At 35.8% G+C, this 19,317-nt stretch overlaps 1 protein-coding gene across 2 annotated transcripts in view; it reads right to left on the bottom strand.

Annotated features, from left to right (window-relative positions):
• EXOC6B (exocyst complex component 6B) overlaps positions 1–19,317 on the bottom strand; it is a 676,956-nt gene that overhangs the window by 421,470 nt on the left and 236,169 nt on the right. The window contains exon 7 of one of the 2 annotated variants that reach the window (XM_003922614.4): positions 3,573–3,749. The exons of the other annotated variant lie outside the window; for it this stretch is intronic. Within the exon in view, the coding sequence (XP_003922663.1) occupies positions 3,573–3,749 (177 nt within the window). The remainder of the gene's footprint in view (positions 1–3,572; positions 3,750–19,317) is intronic. 2 annotated transcript variants of the gene reach the window in all.

The raw sequence follows: 19,317 nt of genomic DNA, 5'->3' as shown, positions 1-19,317 counted from the left end.
AATATTCAGGACTTGAACTTAGCTCTGGACCAAGTGGACCTAATAGGTATCTACAGAACTTTCCAGGCCAAATTAACAGAATATACATTCTTCTTAGCACCACGTCACACTTATTCTAAAATTGACCACATAATTGGAACTAAAACACTCCTCAGCAAATGCAAAAGAATGGAAATCATAACAGTCTCTCAGACCACAGTGCAATCAAATTAGAACTCAGGATTTAAAAACTCACTCAAAACTGCACAACTGTATGGAAACTGAACAAGCTGCTCCTGAATGACTACTGGGTAAATAACAAATTAAGGCACAAATAAATAAGTTCTTTGAAACCAATGAGAACAAAGACACAATGTACCGAAATCTCCAGGACACAGCTAAAGCAATGTTCAGAGGGAAATTTATAGCACTAAATGCCCACAGAGGAAAGCAGAAATTATCTAAAATTGATACTCTTACACTACAATTAAAAGACCTAGAGAAGCAAGAGCAAACAAAATCAAAAGCTAGCAGAATACAAGAAATAACTAAGATCAGAGCAGGACTGAAGGAGATACAGACACAAAACACCCTTCAAAAAAAAGTCTATGAATCCAGGAGCTAGCTTTTTGAAAACATTAACAAAACAGATAGATTACTAGCCAGACTAATAAAGAAGAAAAGAGGGAAGAGTCAAATAGACACAATAAAAAAATGATAAAGGGGATATCACCACTGATCCCACAGAAATACAAACTACCATCAGAGACTATGATAAACACCCCTACGCAAATAAACTGGAACATCTACAAGAAAAGGATAAATTCCTGGACACACACGCCCTCCCAAGACTAAACCAGGAAGAAGTCAAATCCCTGAATAGACCAATAACAAGTTCTGAAATTGAGGCAGTATCTAATAACCTACCAAACAAAAAAAGCCTACAACTAGATGGATTCACAGCTGAATTCTACCAGACGTACAAAGAGGAGCTGGTACCATTCCTTCTAAAACTATTCCCATCAAGAGAAAAAGAGGGACTCCTCCCTAACTCATTGTATGAGGCCAGCATCATCCTAATACCAAAACATGGCAGAGATACAACAAAAAAAGAAAATATCAGGCTAATATCCCTGATGAACATCAATGCAAAAATCCTCAATAAAACACTGGCAAACTGAATCCAGCAGCACATCAAAAAGCTTATCAACCACAATCAAGTCAGTTTCATTTCTGGGATACAAGGCTGGTTCAACATATGCAAATCAATAAACATAATCCATCACATAAACAGAACCAATAACAAAAAACACATAATTAGCTCAATAAATGCAGAAAAGGCCTTTGGTAAAATTCAACAACTCTTCATGCTAAAAACTCTCAATTAACTAGGTATTGATGGGATGTATCTCAAAATAACAAGAGTTATTTATGACAAACCCACAGTCAATATCATACTGAATGGGCAAAAGGTGGAAGCATTCCCTTTGAAAACCGGCACAAGACAAGGATGCCCTCTTTCACCACACCTATTCAACATAGCATTGGAAGTTCTGGCCAGGGTAATCAGGTAAGAGAAAGAAATAAAGGGTATTCGACTAGGAACAGAGGAAGTCAAACTGTCTCTGTTTGCAGATAACATGATTGTATATTTAGAAAACCCCATCATCTCAAAAACTCCTTAAGCTGATAAGCAACTTCAGCAAAGTCTCAGGATACAAAATTAATGTGCAAAAATCACAAGCATTTCTTCCAATAAGACAAACAGAGAGCCAAATCATGAGTGAACTCCCATTCACAATTGCTACAAAGAGAATAAAATACTTAGGAATACAACTTACAAGGGATGTGAAGGACCTCTTCAAGGAGAGCTACAAACCACTGCTCAAGAAAGTAAGAGAGGACACAAACAAATGGAAAAACATTACATGCTCATGGATAGGAAGAATCAATATTGTGAAAACGGCCATACTGCCCCAAGTAATTTATAGATTCAATGCTATCCCCCCCCCCATCAAGCTACCATTGACTTTCTTCATATAATTAGAAAAAAGTGACTTTAAATTTCATATGGAACAAAAAAAGAGCCCATATAGCCAAGACAATCCAAAGCAAAAAGAACAAAGCTGGAGGCATCACACTATCTTACTTCAGACTATACTACAAGGCTACAATAACCAAAACAGCATGGTACTGGTACCAAAACAGATATACAGACCAATGGAACAGAACAGAGGCCTCAGAAATAACACCACACATCTACAACCATCTGATCTTTGGCAAACCTGACAAAAACAAGCAACGAGAAAAGGATTCCTTATTTAATAAATGGTGTTGAGAAAACTGGCTAGCCATATGCAGAAAACTGAAACTGGATCCCTTCTTTACACCTTACACAAAAATTAACTCAAGATGGATTAAAGATTTAAACATAAGACCTAAAACCATAAAAACCCTAGACGAAAACCTAGGCAATACCATTCAAGACATTAGGCATTGGCAAAGATTTCATGACTAAAACACCAAAAGCAATGGCAAGAAAAGCCAAAATTGACAAATGGGATCTAAATAAACTAAGCAGCTTCTGCACAGCAAAAGAAACTATCATCAGAGTGAACAGGCAACCTACAGAATGGGAGAAAATTTTTGCAATCTACCCATCTGACAAAGATCTACAAAGAACTTTAACAAATGTACGAGAAAAAACCCCATCAAAAAGTAGGTAAAAGATATGAACAGACACTTCTCAAAAAAAAAAATGTATGCAGCCAACAAACATATGAAAAAAAGCTCATCATCACTGGTCATTAGAAAAATCCAAATCAAAACCACATTGAGATGCCATCTCATGTCAGTTAGAATGGCAATCATTAAAAAGTCAGGAGACAACAGATGCTGGCGAGGATGTGGAGAAACAGGAACACTTCTACACTGTTGGTGGAACAGTAAATTAGTTCAACCATTGTGGAAGACAGTGTGGCAACTTCTCAAGAATCTAGAACTAGAAATACCATTTGACCCAGCAATCCTACTACTAGGTATATACCCCAAGGATTATAAATCATTCTACTATAAAGACACATGCACATATATGTTTATTGCAGCACTGTTCACAAGAGCAAAGACTTGGAACCAACCCAAATGCCCATCTATAATAGACTGGATAAAGAAAATGTGGCACGTCGGTACCATGTAATACTATGCAGCCATAAAAAAGAATGAGTTCATGTCCTTTGCAGGGACATGGATGAAGCTGGAAACCATCATTCTCAGCAAACTAACACAGGAACAGAAAGCCAAACACCACATGTTCTCATTCACAAGTGGGAGTTAAACAATGAGAACACATGGACACAGGGAAGGGAACGTCACAGACCAGAGCCTGTTGGTGGTCGGGGGCAGGGGGCAGTTAGGGGAGGGATAGCATTAGGAGAAATACCTAATGTAGATGACAGGTTGATGGATGCAGCCAACCACCAAGGCACATGTATACCTACGTAACAAACCTACACAATCTGCACATATACCCCAGAACTTAAAGTATAATAATAATAAATAAAAAGTCTTACTTCCCCACTTCAAATGTTAGTTACCTCTTCATCGTCTTCCTCGTCTTCAACATCCAGAATTCCTGAATCCTGTTCAGACTTGGGACTAGTACTTTCTATCTCTGTATCAAAGATTATATATGTATCTTTCTTAGATTTCCTCTTGCTACCTATTCTGGGTTGTTGCAAGACGATGTTATCCAGGTTTCTTTGTTGTTGGGCCTAGGATAGAGAAAAACACACACAAACACACCAAAATGATAGGGGTAGGGAGAGAGAAAGAAAGAAAAAAGAAACAAAACTTAATTAAGCTTTCAATGAACTTCTAATTTTGAACAAATTGGTATCTTAAAATATTACAACAAAAGGCCTTAGTACATAAAGCTTTAGTCTCAGATATAAAACCAAACACATTAATGTATACCTTTTTAACCCTGAAGCTATCTTATTTTAACTCATTTTCCAAGTTAACACAGAAAACAGATAAATCAGTCAATATCACCATAATACTTATTCTAATATATCCATTAAATCTTCACAAAAAGAAATCTATCCATTTTTGCCTAAGTGGGCCAGGAGATTAGTGCAAAGTGCTACTATTTATCTTTTACAAGAAAATACCATATTGAGACCATAATGTTTGGAGGAGAAAGGGTGGGAGCTTAGAATTAATCTTAATTCGTTTAGGCTTAAGAGACTGTTAAAAACAGTTATGTGGATGTAAGAGACCAATGAAATATAATCAGGAGAATGAATTATCTTCAGAACATGATTTAACTAAGTAATCCAATAGGATTCCATGACTGTGATCTGTGGAAAGCAGGGTTTTAAAGGGTTTTTTTTTTCTTCTGAACCCTAGAAAAGGTAGCATAATCCCTTCAGCCCAAAAAAGAAAAAAACCTTACTAAAATGATGGCATGGTTTCTATAGATACAGACACGTAGAAAGTATGACTATCCAGAGTCAACAACAGAAATATTAAACCACGCATTATTAGAGCTAGAAGTTACCTTAATCACCACTCAGGAAACTGAGGCTAGAAAACAAAGGATTTGTTTGAAGTCACAAGGCAAGTGAGTGGTAAATCAGAAGCTCAAAGTATGATCTCCTAAATTTCAAATCAGTGATATTTCCACTACACCAACAGTCCCTCAAAGCATGACCAAAATGTTTCCCAAAAATAAGTTGTGGTCAAATCAACAGGAAACCCTGCAACCCACAAAGCCTTCTTCAAGATATGTAATGCACACTAACAGAATAAAAGCTGGGAGAAGTCCTATTTTAAAGAAACTCATTTAATTTGGCTTAATCCAGCATGTTGCAAAAACATTTCCCAATGGAACTTTCCTTTTTTTCTTTCTTTTAATGTAATATTTGGTATCACCCCAAGATACAAAGGTTGAGAATGTGACCTCTGAAAGTATACATTTCTTAATCAATATATGATATTTCTCCTCAGTGGCAAATAGAAATTAGACCAGCAGAAAAATCAGTCTCCAAATCTTCTGTATAAGATTAATGAAATGAAGATAAATATAAAGCCTAAGAAGTCCAGGCATGGTCAAATGAGACAATTATAACAAGGCAGAGAAAAACTTCAACTATGTGAACTAGTTTCTGCCAAGAAAATGAAAAGAATGTACATTCCAGAGATTTCAATCAATGGACATACTTGTTTCTCTACATATCACCCATTGATATTTTGGTTAGATTTACATAAATACATGGTTTCAGTAACAAACTGAGATAGAGAATTACCCAAAGTCATTTAATTTAGGTTTTGTATATTGTGTCTTGTATAGACACAATATCCTCTAAGCCTTTCAGAAACCAAGTTAAACAGAATATTCTTCCTATTTTTCTCAAAAGTAAGATGTTCTTCCCCACATACTTCCAATGCAAAATATACAAAAAGGGATCAAGGACTCCAGAAGCACAAAGGAAGGTAGAACTTCCTTTAAAACTTCAATATTTTAAAAAAGCAAACTCTTAGCTAGAGTAATCATTTGCTCCCTTAACTCTATCCTCTTTCAGTACAGCAAAATCAAACGCTTTCATAAGTAAGTTGTATTTTATTGAATCCTGTTAATTATTTTTCTTTCACAATCAAAATACTGTCAGTGTTTCAAAAGCAATGAACAAATCAGTTACCATCTATTCAAAATGTACGTTATGGGACTTGCAGCAGGTGGTAAAGACTAAATACAGATATAAATATATAAATACATATAATATATATTAAACTGAAAATGTAACACTGAAGTCCATGAAAATGAAGCATTGAAGTCCACGAAAATGACAAAAAGAAAAAGCCCTTCATAGATATTTTCTAACATGCTATGCTGTTTCATCAAGACCACTGATTCTATCCCTCCAGAGACAACCAGTATAATAATGTGGGAAAGAAGCAGCTGACTGATTTCTGCTGACTAGGTTGGAGCAGAGGGAGGGGGTACAAAGCATATAAACAGCAGCTAGATCTTAGAAAGCATTTAGGTGCTTTCATTTTCTTAGTTGTTCAATCTATTTGTAAGTTTTACGCACTTAACCACCTCTTCCTCAAGAGTCCCTCATATATATTCTTCTCTGATTTCCTAATATAGAGAAATTGAGCAAAACCACTCTTTCTACTCTCCCAAAATCCAGCAGCACATGTCCCATTTCCTATTACTAATGTGTGTTCCACCATCGCCTCATTTCCAACATACCTAAAATGGAACTAATCACCTTCCCATTACAATCCCCCTACCTAATGCAGTCAGGCTCTTCTTAAATCACATTTATTCATCATGCCAATTAAATATAAGGGAAATTGGGAAGGAGAGGGCTTTAAACAAACCTAAACTCCATAATCGATCACTTAAATTCCACCATAATGGAAGCTAAACCTAATTTTGCAATGTACTTACCCAATACCCTCCAAGATGAATCTTCCAATCAGATGAGACTCTACCTCCTAACACACTAGGTAAATTTCCACTTCTATATCTTTACTTACACCATTTCTCTACCTGATTATCTTTCCCTGCTTCAATCTAACTCTTTCTACAAAACCCAATTAAAATTCTTCTTCCTTTAGAAAGCTATTTCTCACTGCTCTAACTCATGATGCTTTCTCTCTGTACTCCTACCTTCAGTCAAACACATATTAAATGTCTACATGGTAACAAGCATTGTGTTGCACACTGGTGATACAAAGAAATAAGATGGAGACCCTGACTCCTGAATCTCACATCATACTATTACAGGAAGCAAACAGGCAAAGAAAAGAAAAAATATGATAAAAGATAAATATGATTTTTTTCAGAGATAAATGGAAAGAGTAACCATTCCAGAAGAATGAAACAGCATAAGAAAGGACTATGTATAAAAAAAATTATCCACTCAGGAAATAGCAATTAACTTTGTATAATTAGAGTATAGATTATAAAGGAATAACAGGAGATAAAGTTAAAGATGCTATATAGAGCAGTTTCACTGTTAGAGAAACAATAAAAAAATGTGAGCAAGGGAATAATGGGATCAGCTTTACAGATCAGACAAACCCTTTGTCAACTGGGAGAAGACAAAGACTGGAAACAGGAAATCTAATACAGATCACTAAAACAGTCCAAATAACATTATGAGAACTTGAATAAAGGTAGCAGCAGATTATAAGAAGCAAAAGTAAGAGAATTTACTGACTTAAATGTAGTACATGAAAGAGAAGAAAATAAGAATCACTCCAAGTATTCTCGCCTTGATGACTAGACAATAGGACCATTCCAAACAATAAGAACAATGAAAATAGTAAGTAGAATGCAGGATAAAAAAAGATGAGTTCAGCAAACCTGTTGGGTATCAAGGTGAAAATAACAGTAAAGCACCACAGTGTATACAACTCTTTCAGGATAAGAAAAACACTTAACCATTCTTAGAATGCCCCTAGTCCAGAAAGTGACATACACATAGTAAATTTAGATATTTATTATATAAAGGTAAGAGACAACAAAAGGGAATACATGTGAAAATGAGATTTGGCCCAATAAAAATGTATAAAAGACATGACTTGAGTGCTTTTCTACCCATTAGAAGTTAGGGGAGAACCCACAAGCATGACCTAACCTGGACTGTCAAACTAATTTACTATTAACACTTCTAAAACTGTCAAAGTGTGTCTATGAGGCATCTTATATATGCCATTAAATAAACATTTATTGTGGACCACAACTTCCAAGGCTACCCAGCAATAAGACTCAGAGAGTTAAAAACACTAAGAATCAAAAGCTAAAGGCTCCTGACTTTCTCAACCCAATACTGACCTCTAGTGGATTACAGGCATACATACAAATGACCTTCAGAATAAGAAAATAGTTGAAAAGAGAGGTTTAGGCTTATAGATTGGAAGCCTTAGCGGCCTAATATAATTATATAGGCTTCAATAACAGGGTGCTTTAAACAGGGGAGAAACAAAGCTTCTTGGAAAAAGATAGGTCTTACTCTGAAACGTACTAATTGAGCAGGTTACTTCTCTGTGCAATATCCTTATCTATAAAAAAAGAGAAAGATTAATTAAACCTACCTCAGAGTTGCCACAAGGCTCAAAAGCGAAAATACTAGTGAAGTCTCTTGAATTAAAACAAACAAACAAGCAAACAAGCTCTACATGTCTTGCCTCTAAAAAGGAAATAGGAATCTTTTTTTGTTTGTTTTTGGAGACAGGGTCTCACTCTGTCCCCCACCTCTGCCTCCTAGGTTCAAGCAATTCTCAGCCTTCCAAGTATCTGGGATTATAGGCACATGCCACTATGCCCAGCACATTTTTTGTATTTTAAGTAGAGATGAGGTGTCACCATGTTGACCAGGCTGCTCTCAAACTCCTGACTGAAATGATCCACCCGCCTCAGCCTCCCAAAGTACTGGGATTACAGTTGTGAGCCACCACACCTGGCCAGGAATCTTGTTTCACTATCTACTATGGAAACTTCTGAAACCCAGCAATATTTCTATACATAATAATCAATGGCATCAAATATCATTGTATGTTACAACAAATTTTGCGTTTACATACATTTCAAGTATTATGTATCTGTAACGGACAACAGTAGTGCTTCACTTACATTCTCTGTCTCACCTATTATTCCAGCTACCATCAGCAACCAGTTCCAAACAGGTCTGGAAGCATCACATAATGTAACCTGACATCAGCTTGGATACTTACGGTACACTTCTTGCTTCCTGCCTTAGAACTTTTCTAATACCAGAATGTGAAATCCCACAATAAATACTTAGCACTCCTGGAACACAATCTAGAAATAAAACAACATTTGAAAAAGAGCTGACAGAAGTGTTTCTTTGCTTTGTTCCCTCCATAGTCAGTTCCAAAAGTCTTCTCAAAGTCCCATAGATTAAGGAACCAGACTGCGCTAACATTGTACCATCATACTGACTCTCCCACCTTCTCTTTTCATTCCTCCTAACTTACTTCTGTTCCATGTGGTCATATAATTGACTAAACCAGCCACACATCAACTCCCCAGGCTAAGAGAAACCAAAGTTAAAATAACATCCCATCAACAATACAGTAAAGTGGAATTGTGATTGTTTTGTGTCTGAACCCCAAAGGATAACCATAAAAATAAATGTCAAAATCAAGATAGGAAGAATCCAAAGTTACCACTTCAAGTCTCACCAGAGAAAAATAACTGTAAAAAAGCTGCAGTTTCAAACAATGGTTTTTTCACACTTATTGGGACTGGCTCTGGAATCTTTCTTTGGCAACTCCAGTATCAGATTCAAACAAAATGAAAACAAACAAACAAAAGGTGATTTAAGACGAAGGAAGAAGGCCATCTTAAGATAATCTCAAAAAAGTTATTTGTATGTTATTGTCCACAGGAGTATGTTTATGTAGTGTGTGTGTTTTTTTTTTTGTGATATTTTAAAACAAATAGACAAGTAGTTTTCTTTTTTTCTTTTTTTTTTTTTTTTTTTTTGAGACGGAGTTTTGCTCTTGTTACCTCCAAAGACAAGTAGTTTTCCTACACCTTCATCAAGCCCCAAGCGATTTCCATCAATAAGGTTATTATACTTAGGGCCTTTTGTGTTTAAATTAAGGCAGGTGGTCACTATATCACCTTTAAAGTTCTAATAGTTACCCCAGGCCCAGGCAGATCTCCAGGTTCCTGGAGCACTCTTCTCCTGGACCAGGAGTTGGAGAATCCTTCACCTCCCACAGCCCCCGCCCCATGCAGAGAACTTGGGACCAAGATTTCCCAGCTCCACACCTAGGCATACCTCTGGGCACTTAGTGGCCACCCACTGAATTCTCCTTCAGCACTAATGCTTGTGCCTGCCACTGGGGGACCCATAGGTGGGCCTGCTGGATCTGACCCCTTCCATCTTACCACTGCCCCCCAAACCCCAGGGCAAAGCTGGGAGCTGAGACCAGGATACACTCCACAGATCAGCCCACTAACTGAGGTAACAGAGAGCTTCTCCCAATAAAAAAGGGTCGGATATATATCCAACCACACTGGGCACAATAAGCACTGACCCATATGCGCCACCTACTGGCTTCCAAGTCCAATCACAGACTCAATAGAAAATCTGCTGACCGAAGTTCATAGTCCATAGAAAAAAAGCCAAAAGACCCTGCCCAACATTCATAGTCACAGGCCCTAGGGAGGGGAATATATATATATAAAATGGGGCAAAAAATAAAAATTTAAAAATTTTACCCACACAAAAATGATTACGACCAGGAGTAGTGGCTTATGCCTGTAATCCCAGGACTTTGGGAGGCAAAGGTGGGCTGATTGCTTGAGCTCGGAGTTCAAGACCAGCCTGGGCAACATGGCAAAACTCCATCTCTAACCAAAAAAAAAAAAAGAAAGAAAAAATTCTGGGGCCTGTAGCTGTGATCCCAGATATTTTGGAGGCTGAGGTGGGAAGATCACTTGATTCCAGGAGGTGGAGGCTGCAGTGAGCTGAGATCATACCACTATACTCCAGCCTGGATTATAAAGTGAGACCCTGTCTCCAAAATAGAAAAAAATTACAGAAATTAGAAGTGTCAGTATCTCTAGCTGAGAAGGAAGCAGTACAAATATTCTCACACCATGAAAAATCTAAATGTAGTGACACCATCATAAGGTCACAAAAGCTCTCTAGCAATGGCTCCTTACAAAAATGGCAATTTAGAAATATCAGATAAAGAATTCAAAAGGGACTACAAGGAAGCTCAATGAGATCTAAGAAAAGGTTAAAAATCAACACAAAGAAACTTCTAAATCAACCGAGGAAATGAAGAGAAAGATAAATATATTTAAAAGAAATTAATTAGAGCTTCTGGAATTGATAAACTCACTTAGGGAATTTCAAAATACAATGGAAAGTTTTAGTAATAGGCTGGACAAAGAGGAAGAAAGAATTGCAGAGCTTAAAGACCAGTCTTTGAACTAACCCAGTCAGATAAAAATAAAGAAAAAAGAATTTTTAAAAATGAACAAAGTCTTCAAGAACTATGGGACTACGTAAAACAACCAAACCTATAAATTACTGGCATTCCTAAGAGTGAAGAAGAAAAAGTCAACAACCTGGAAAAGATATTTCAGGGAACAATTCAAGGAAACCTCCCTAATCTCACTGAAGAGGTGGACATACAGATATAAGAAATCCAAAGAACACCTGCAATATACTACACAACATGAACATCATCAAGGCATATAGTCAACACACTATCCAAGCTCAACTCTAAAGAAAAAATCTTGAAGGTAGCTAGAGAAAAAGATCATGTCACATACAAAATGATACCCATGAGGCTAACGGTCAACTTCTCAGTGGAACTCTTACAAGACAGGACAGATTAGGAAAATATTGTCAGTATTGTTACAGAAAAGAAATTCAAACCAAGAATCTGATATCCAGCCAACTAAGCTTCATAAACAAAGGAGAAAAAAAAATCTTATCCAAATAAGGAAACACTAAGGGAAACAAACACTAGACCCACCTTAAAAGAAATCCTTAAGGGAGTTTTTTGTGTTTTTTTGTTTTTTGTTTTGTTTTTGTTTTTGTTTTTGTTTTTGTTTTTGGCAGAGTCTCACTCTGTCACCCAGGCTGGAGTGCAGTGGCATGATCTCAGCTCACTGCAACCTCCGCCTCCGGGGTTCAAGCGATTCTCATGCCTCAGCCTCCTGAGTAGCTGAGACCACAGGCGCACGCCACCACACCGACTAATTTTTTGTGTTTTAATAAAGACGGAGTTTCACCATGTTGGCCAGGCTGGTCTCAAACTCCTAACTTCAGGTAGCTGTGATCTACCTGCCTTAGCCTCCCAAAGTGCTGGGAATACAGGCATGGGCCACTGCCCTGGCCCCTTAAGGGAGTTCTAAACATGGAAGCAAAAGAACGATACTTGCTACCGCAAAAGTATACTTAAGTGCATAGCCCACAAGACCCTATAAAGCAGTAACACCATAGAAACTACAAAGCAACCAGCTAACAATATCAATATTAACCTTGAACATAAACAGTCTAAATACCCTACTTAAATGGTACTGATGTGCAAGTTAGGTTAAAAAAAAGAAAGAAAGAAAGAAAACAAGGCCCTTCCATCCTGTCTTCCAGAGATCCATCTCACATGTAATGATAGCCTTAGGCTCAAAGTAAAGGATTTGTGCCTACTCATAGGTACAAATAGAAAACAAACAAACAAAAAAAAGCACAGGTTACCATTCTCATATGCGATAAATCATACTTTAAGCCAACAACTGTAAAAAAGAACAAAGAAGGGTATTATATTATGATGAATGGTGCAACTCAACAAGAAGACTTAACTACCCTAAATATGTATGCACCTAACATTGGAGAACACAGATTCATAAAACAAGTTCTTCTTGACCTAGGAAAAGACTCAGATGACCACACAATAATAGTGAAGGACTTCAATACTCCACTGGTAACAGACAGACCACAGAGGCAGAAAACTAACAGATATTCTGGACATAAATTCGACAGCAGACCAATTGGACCTAACAGACATTTACAGAACACTCCACCTATCAACCACGAATATACATTCTCCTCTATACAAGGAACATGATCCATGATGGATCACATCATTGGCTATAGAGAAAGTCTCAGTAAATTAAAAAAAAAAAAAAAAAAAAAAAAAAAACTGAAATCATACCAACTATACTCTCAGAGCACAGTGGAATAAAAACAGAAATCAATACCAAGAAGATCTTCCAAAACCACACAATTACATAGAAATTAAATAATTTTTCCTGAATAACTTTTGAGTAAACAAAAAACTAAGAAAGAAATCAAAGTATTCTTTGAAATAAATGAATACAGAGGCACAACACACCAAAACCTCTAGGATGCAACAAAAGCAGTGTTAAGAGGAAAGTTTATAGCCTGAAACATCTACCTAAAAAAGTTAGAAAGATCTCAAATTAATGATCTAATATTTCACCTAGAGAAATGAGAAAAACAAGAACAAACCAACCTCAAAGCTACTAGAAGAAAAAACCATTAGAGAAAAATTGAACAATATTGAGATACAAAAATGCACACAAAAGATCAACGAAATTAAAAGTGGGTTATTCTAAAGAATAAACTAAGTTGATTGATTATGAGCTAGATTAAAGAAGAAAAAAGAGAGAAAATCCAAATAAGTACAATCAGAAATGACAAAGGTGGCCAGGGACAGTGGCTCATGCCTGTAATTCCAGTACTTTGGGAGACCAAGGCAGGTGGTTCACTTGAGGTCAGGAGTTCAAAACCAACCTGGCCAACACGGTGAAACCCTGCCCCTACTAAAAATACAAAATTTGCCAGCTGTGGTGGCTCATGCCTATAGTCCCAGCTACTCAGGAGGCTGAGGCAAAAGAATCACTTGAACCCAGGAGGTGAAGGTTGCAGTTAGCCAAGATCATGCCATTGCACTCCAGCCTATATAACAGAGTGCAAAAAAATAAAATAAAGGAAAGAAAAGAAATGACAAAGGTGGCATTACAAGAGATACCACAGAAATATAAAAGATGCTCAGGGCCTAGTATGGACACCACTATGTACAAAAACTGGAAAATCTAGCGGAAATGAATAAATTCCTGAGAAACACAACCTCTCAAAATTAAATCAGAAAGATTGTGAAATCCTGCTAGACCAATATCGAGTTCCAAAATAGTATCAATAACAACAACAACAACAAAAACCTATCAACCGAAAAAACCCCTGGACTAGATGTATTCATACCCAAATTCTACAAGATGTACAAAGAAGAGTTGGTACCAATTCAACTGACGTATAGATCAAAAGAACACAACAGAGAACCCAGAAATAAAGCCCCACACCTACAACCATCTGATCCTACAAAGTCGACAAAAATAAGCAATGGGAAAAGGGCTTCTTAATTAAATAAATGGTGCTGGGATAACTGGCTAGCTACATGCAGAAGAATAAAATCAGACCTCTATCTTTTACATATACAAAAATTAACTCATGATGACCTAAAGATTTCAATGAAAAACCTCAAACTATTAAAATGCTAGAAGAAAACCTAGGAAATGCCATTCTAGACATCAGCCTTGGGAAATAATTTATGTCTAAGTCTACAAAAGCAATTGCAACAAAAACAAAAATTGATAAATAGGACCTAATTAAACTAAAGAGCTTCTACACAGCAAAAGAAACTATCGACAGAGAAAACTTTTAGACAACCCAAAGAATGGGAGAAAATATTTGCAAACTATGCATCTGATATCCAGAATCTATAAGGAACTTGAACAATTCAACAAGTAAAAACAAGTAACCCCTTAAAAAGTGGGCAAAAGAAATGAATAGGCACTTCTCAAAAGAAGACATACAAGTAATCAACAAAAATACAAAAACAAGCTCACCATCACTAATCATCAGGGAAATGAAAATCAAAACCACAATGAGATACCATCTTACACCAGTCAGAATAGCTACTATTAAAAAGTCAAAAACAGCAGATGCTGGTGAGGCTGCAGAGAAAAGGGAATGCTTATACATTTTTCAGAGGGAATGTAAATTAGTTCAGCCACCATGGAAAGCAGTTTTGAGATTATTCATATAACTTAAAACAGAACTACCATTTGACCTAGCAATCCAATTACTGGGTACCCAAAAGAAAACAAATCATTCTACCAAAAACACATATGAACTAACATGTTCATCGCAGCACTATTCACAATAGCAAAGGTGTGGAATCAACCTAGGTGTCCATTAACAGTGGATAGGATTTAAAAAAACGCTGTTCATATACATTGTGGAATACTATGTAGACATAAAAAGGAATGAAATCATGTCATTTGCAGCAGCATGGATGCAGCCAGAAACCACTATCCTAAACAAACTAATGCAGGAAAAGAAAATCAAATACTGCAAGTTCTCACTTATAAGTGGGAACAAAGCACTGAAAAATCATAGACATAAAGATGGCAATGACACTAGAAACTGACTAATAAAGAGGGGAGAGAAAGGGAAAGAAAAGGGTTGAAAAACTAACTGTTGGGTACTATGCTCATTATCTGAGTAAAAGGATCATTCACATCCCAACTAACACTGCTAACATCACGCAATATACACATGTAATTGGATGATAACCTTGTGCCCACCTGAATCTAAAATAAAACTGGAAATTATTTTTAAAGTGATGATGATAATAATGTTAGGGCCACCTTAACTTTAACAGAAAATATGTATATAAAAGAATTGTGTTGGTTTTCTTGGTAAATAACAAATAAATAAATAAAATTATAATCATTAAGCATCAAAGAGAACTATCAACAGAGTAAAAAGGCAGCCTAGAAAGTGGGAGAAAATATTCACAAATCATGTATCTGATAAGGGATTAATACCCATATTATGTTAAGAATTCCTAAAATGCAACAACAATAGCAACAAAAACTAACCTTGTCTTTTCAATGGGCAAAAGACTTGAATAGACATTTCTTGAAAGAATATATACAAATGGCCAACAGAAATATGAAAAGATGTCAACATCATCAATCTATAGAGAATGCAAGTAAAACCACCATGAAATATCCTCATACCCATTAGGATGGTCACCATCAAAAACAAAGAAAATGACAAGTGTTGGCAAGGATATGGATAAATGGGAGAACTTGTGCATTCTTGGTGGGAATGTATAATGTTTTCCACTACAGAAAACAGTATGGAGCTTCCTCGAAAATATTTAAAATGAAATTAAAACACTATCCAGAAATCCCATTTCTGGGTAAATATTCAAAAGAACTTAAAGCACAAACTCAAAGAAATATCTGCAAGCACATGCCTGTTGCAGCAATATTAACAATAGCCAAGAGGTGAAAGCAACCCAAACATTCATCAAAGGATGAATGGATAAAGAAAATGTGGCATACACAATGAAATATTATGTGGTCTTAAATAAGAAAATTCTATCACATTTTACAGAATGTATGAACCCTGAGGAAATTTTGCTAAGTGAAATAAGCTAATCATAAAAATACAAAAAAAAAAAAAAAACCTGTATGATACCACTCTTATGGGGTATATCGTGTAGTCAAACTAGTAGAAATAAAAAGTAGAATGGTAGTTGCTAGGGGCTGGGAACAATGGAATATGGGAAGTCAATTTCAAGGGGTATATAGTTTCAGTTTTGCAAGATTAAAAAGTTCTAAAGATTGGCTGTACAACACTGTGAATATACTTAACACCACTGAACTATAAAATTGCAGCTTGACGAGATTGGAAAAAAAATTAATAATTTTAATTTTTTAAAATTATAATTGATATCCTTCACCCTTTAAAAACTGAAAGATTTAACTCCAGATTATAAATAAATATTTATTTCATTGATGGGTGAGAAGGTATTTGTAATATCAGAACTCCTTGTAATAAGATGGACACATACAAAACATTACCATTTGTATGAAGCAATAATGAAATTTTTACAGAATTCTCTTGTGAATTAGAGTAATTCCCGGCTCTTTTTAAATATTACCTTTTCCCTTTACATAGACATACACACACTCACACCAACACGGGTTATTTGCACTAACTTGACAGACTTCTTCATAGGAAAGTAAAAAAATTAAAAGAATTACTGTGAAAAAACAAGAGAGTGAGACCAGGAAGAAAAAAACACCAGAAAAGAGTCGTGACACCTAACTCATAGCTCTAAATGCAACTACTTGTGTAACCTTGTGTGATTTTACTCATTTAAAAAATAAAAATTTTGAGCCTTTTAAATAGTTTTAGCACTAAATTCTATATATTATTTTGACACTTGAAACAATATAAATTCAGTACAAAAAAGTAGAATATAACATTTATCTTACTTCAAAAATGAAAAAAGAGATAAATTTTTAAAACCCCATAACACTTTCTGATAAGACAGTTGACACAAACTTAGTAACTCTTTAATAATTAATATGCATAATATTTGAGTTGAAATAACTAGTTCAAAGCTAAAAATTATTTTATTTCCTTCTACTATCTTCAACAAAGTATTACAAAGTGCTCTGAATTTCTAAAATGTTATCAAAATGCAAAACATTCAGTCGTGTGTACTGATTATTCAAAATACTAAAACTAAGCACATATTCCAGAAAAAAAAAAGGATTTTTTGTTAAAAGAGTAATGTTTTAAATTTTGGCAATGAACAGGATATGCAGGTCTATCTGGTAATTGTTTTGGCTCCAAATGATCCACTATGATGTAGTGTCTTCCTGAAAATTAGTTTTAGTTTGCCCCTAGCAAAACTAAGGGGAACCTAAAAAGTTGCTGCGAGCGTGCACACTGGGTCACTAGAACTATCTCCCCATGTCTACTTACTCTCTTTGTTCTCCTCATGTGCTTGCACCCAAAAAAACGATATAACAGATCTGATATAACTTACTTGACATGTCAATGAATGAAAAAAAAATGATGTGTTAGAAAGCTACATTTGGATTTAAACATTCTGTTTCAAATAAAGGCTTCTGTAAGAAGTCCAGTGAAAAGAAGAAATTCAAAGACCACATCAAAGTGAAGGGTAGTACTCCAAGCTGCCCTCCAAAGAGGGAGAATGATGAAGGAGGCCAATTTTTAGCAGAGGAAACATGTACCTTTAGTGTGGTTTACTAGAAAAGACAAGACATAAGTCTCCTCTCCTGTAAATTAGCTTGACTATGAGGCGATGTTAGGATTTCAGTAATGTTGTGGCTAGAAGTCATTGGCTATGCAGGTTGCTAATGAGATGAAGGATGAGTGATTCAAATGCATATAAGACAACTTATCATAAACAAAAAACTGCATATAAAGAAAATTTTGATTATGATCCATTCATATTATACCAGTATAATAAGCTACTGGTAACAAAGCAAATCTAGAAAAATAATATGAATAGCAATGTAGTTTGTAAACATAATAAAAATGAAAACTTTTGTCCTCACTGTAAAAATATTTAAAGAAAAGCTATCAAAAAACCCAATCAATATATAATAGAAATATTAACAAGAAAATAATATGCTTGATTATATTACTATGTTATGCTTGATTCCCCAGAAGTAGCACAAATAACAACAAAAAAAAAGGCAAAAAAGTAAGAATTCTAAAGCCTAGCTTTGTCCACATTGAGGGTTTTTATTCAAGATTCAAAAGTTCAAAATTAAAATCATTCACTTCACTTTATGTGCAACTGCCTAGCACTGTAACTAGCACAGAACACATATTTTTTAAATGAGTTTCTTCCTTCCATAATCTAATGTTTCTTTATCAATAACTTCCTGCTAACATAGAAGGTACATTTTTATGGACCACACTAGACAGGTATGATCAGTATCACTACAGGGAGACAGATCATATCTCTACTACCTATTTCCTTTCAGAAGTATCATAGGAAAATGGATAGCATAATTGTCATTTAGTCAACCTATGAAAGACCAAACAAAAGAACCATAATCTAGGTTATAACAATGAATTAAAAAGTTGATCCCGGCCGGGCGTGGTGGCTCAAGCCTGTAATCCCAGCACTTTGGGAGGCCGAGGCGGGTGGATCACGAGGTCAAGAGATCGAGACCATCCTGGTCAACATGGTGAAACCCCGTCTCTACTAAAAACACAAAAAATTAGCTGGGCATGGTGGCGCGTGCCTGTAACCCCAGCTACTCGGGAGGCTGAGGCAGGAGAATTGCCTGAACCCAGGAGGCGGAGGTTGCGGTGAGCTGAGATTGCACCATTGCACTCCAGCCTGGGTAACAAGAGCGAAACTCCGTCTCAAAAAAAAAAAAAAGTTGATCCCAATTTCTTACAAAAATTGAGTTTTCATGAACCATAGTAGAGCTAGGAAGTATGTCAGAGTAAATGGAGAGAACATATCTATTACCTGTTCTGTAAAAAGTGCCATAGAAAGAAGAATAGCAAAAATTACAATGTACCCAATCTATGAAAGACCAAACATTATAAATTAAGATCCAGTTTACCAAAATAAAAGACGAGTACAAATGTCTCACAAAAACTGAGGAGTAGGCTATCAGAGTCAATAAAAATGAAGTTATTAAAACTGCTAATTTGGATCATCTGTCTATGTATGTGATTTTTAAATGTCTTATCTTTATCCACCAATGAAGCTAGTGATGTTTGTTTCAAAAAGAAATACAAATTAATTTGTTGTTTTGTGATTATCACTGGAGTTGATTATTACAGAGCTGAAAGACAGCTAATATAACCTAAGGTTCAGAATAGTTATTGCCCATTTTGGCTAATATTTTGAGTCCTTTTAAGGGGCTGAGACATGCAATATTAAAAAACCATTTAT

Source organism: Saimiri boliviensis, chromosome 1 (genome assembly GCF_048565385.1).
Source record: "Saimiri boliviensis isolate mSaiBol1 chromosome 1, mSaiBol1.pri, whole genome shotgun sequence".
In the NCBI taxonomy this organism is placed as follows: Eukaryota; Metazoa; Chordata; class Mammalia; order Primates; family Cebidae; genus Saimiri; species Saimiri boliviensis.
This window is presented reverse-complemented; position numbering and strand designations above follow the sequence as displayed.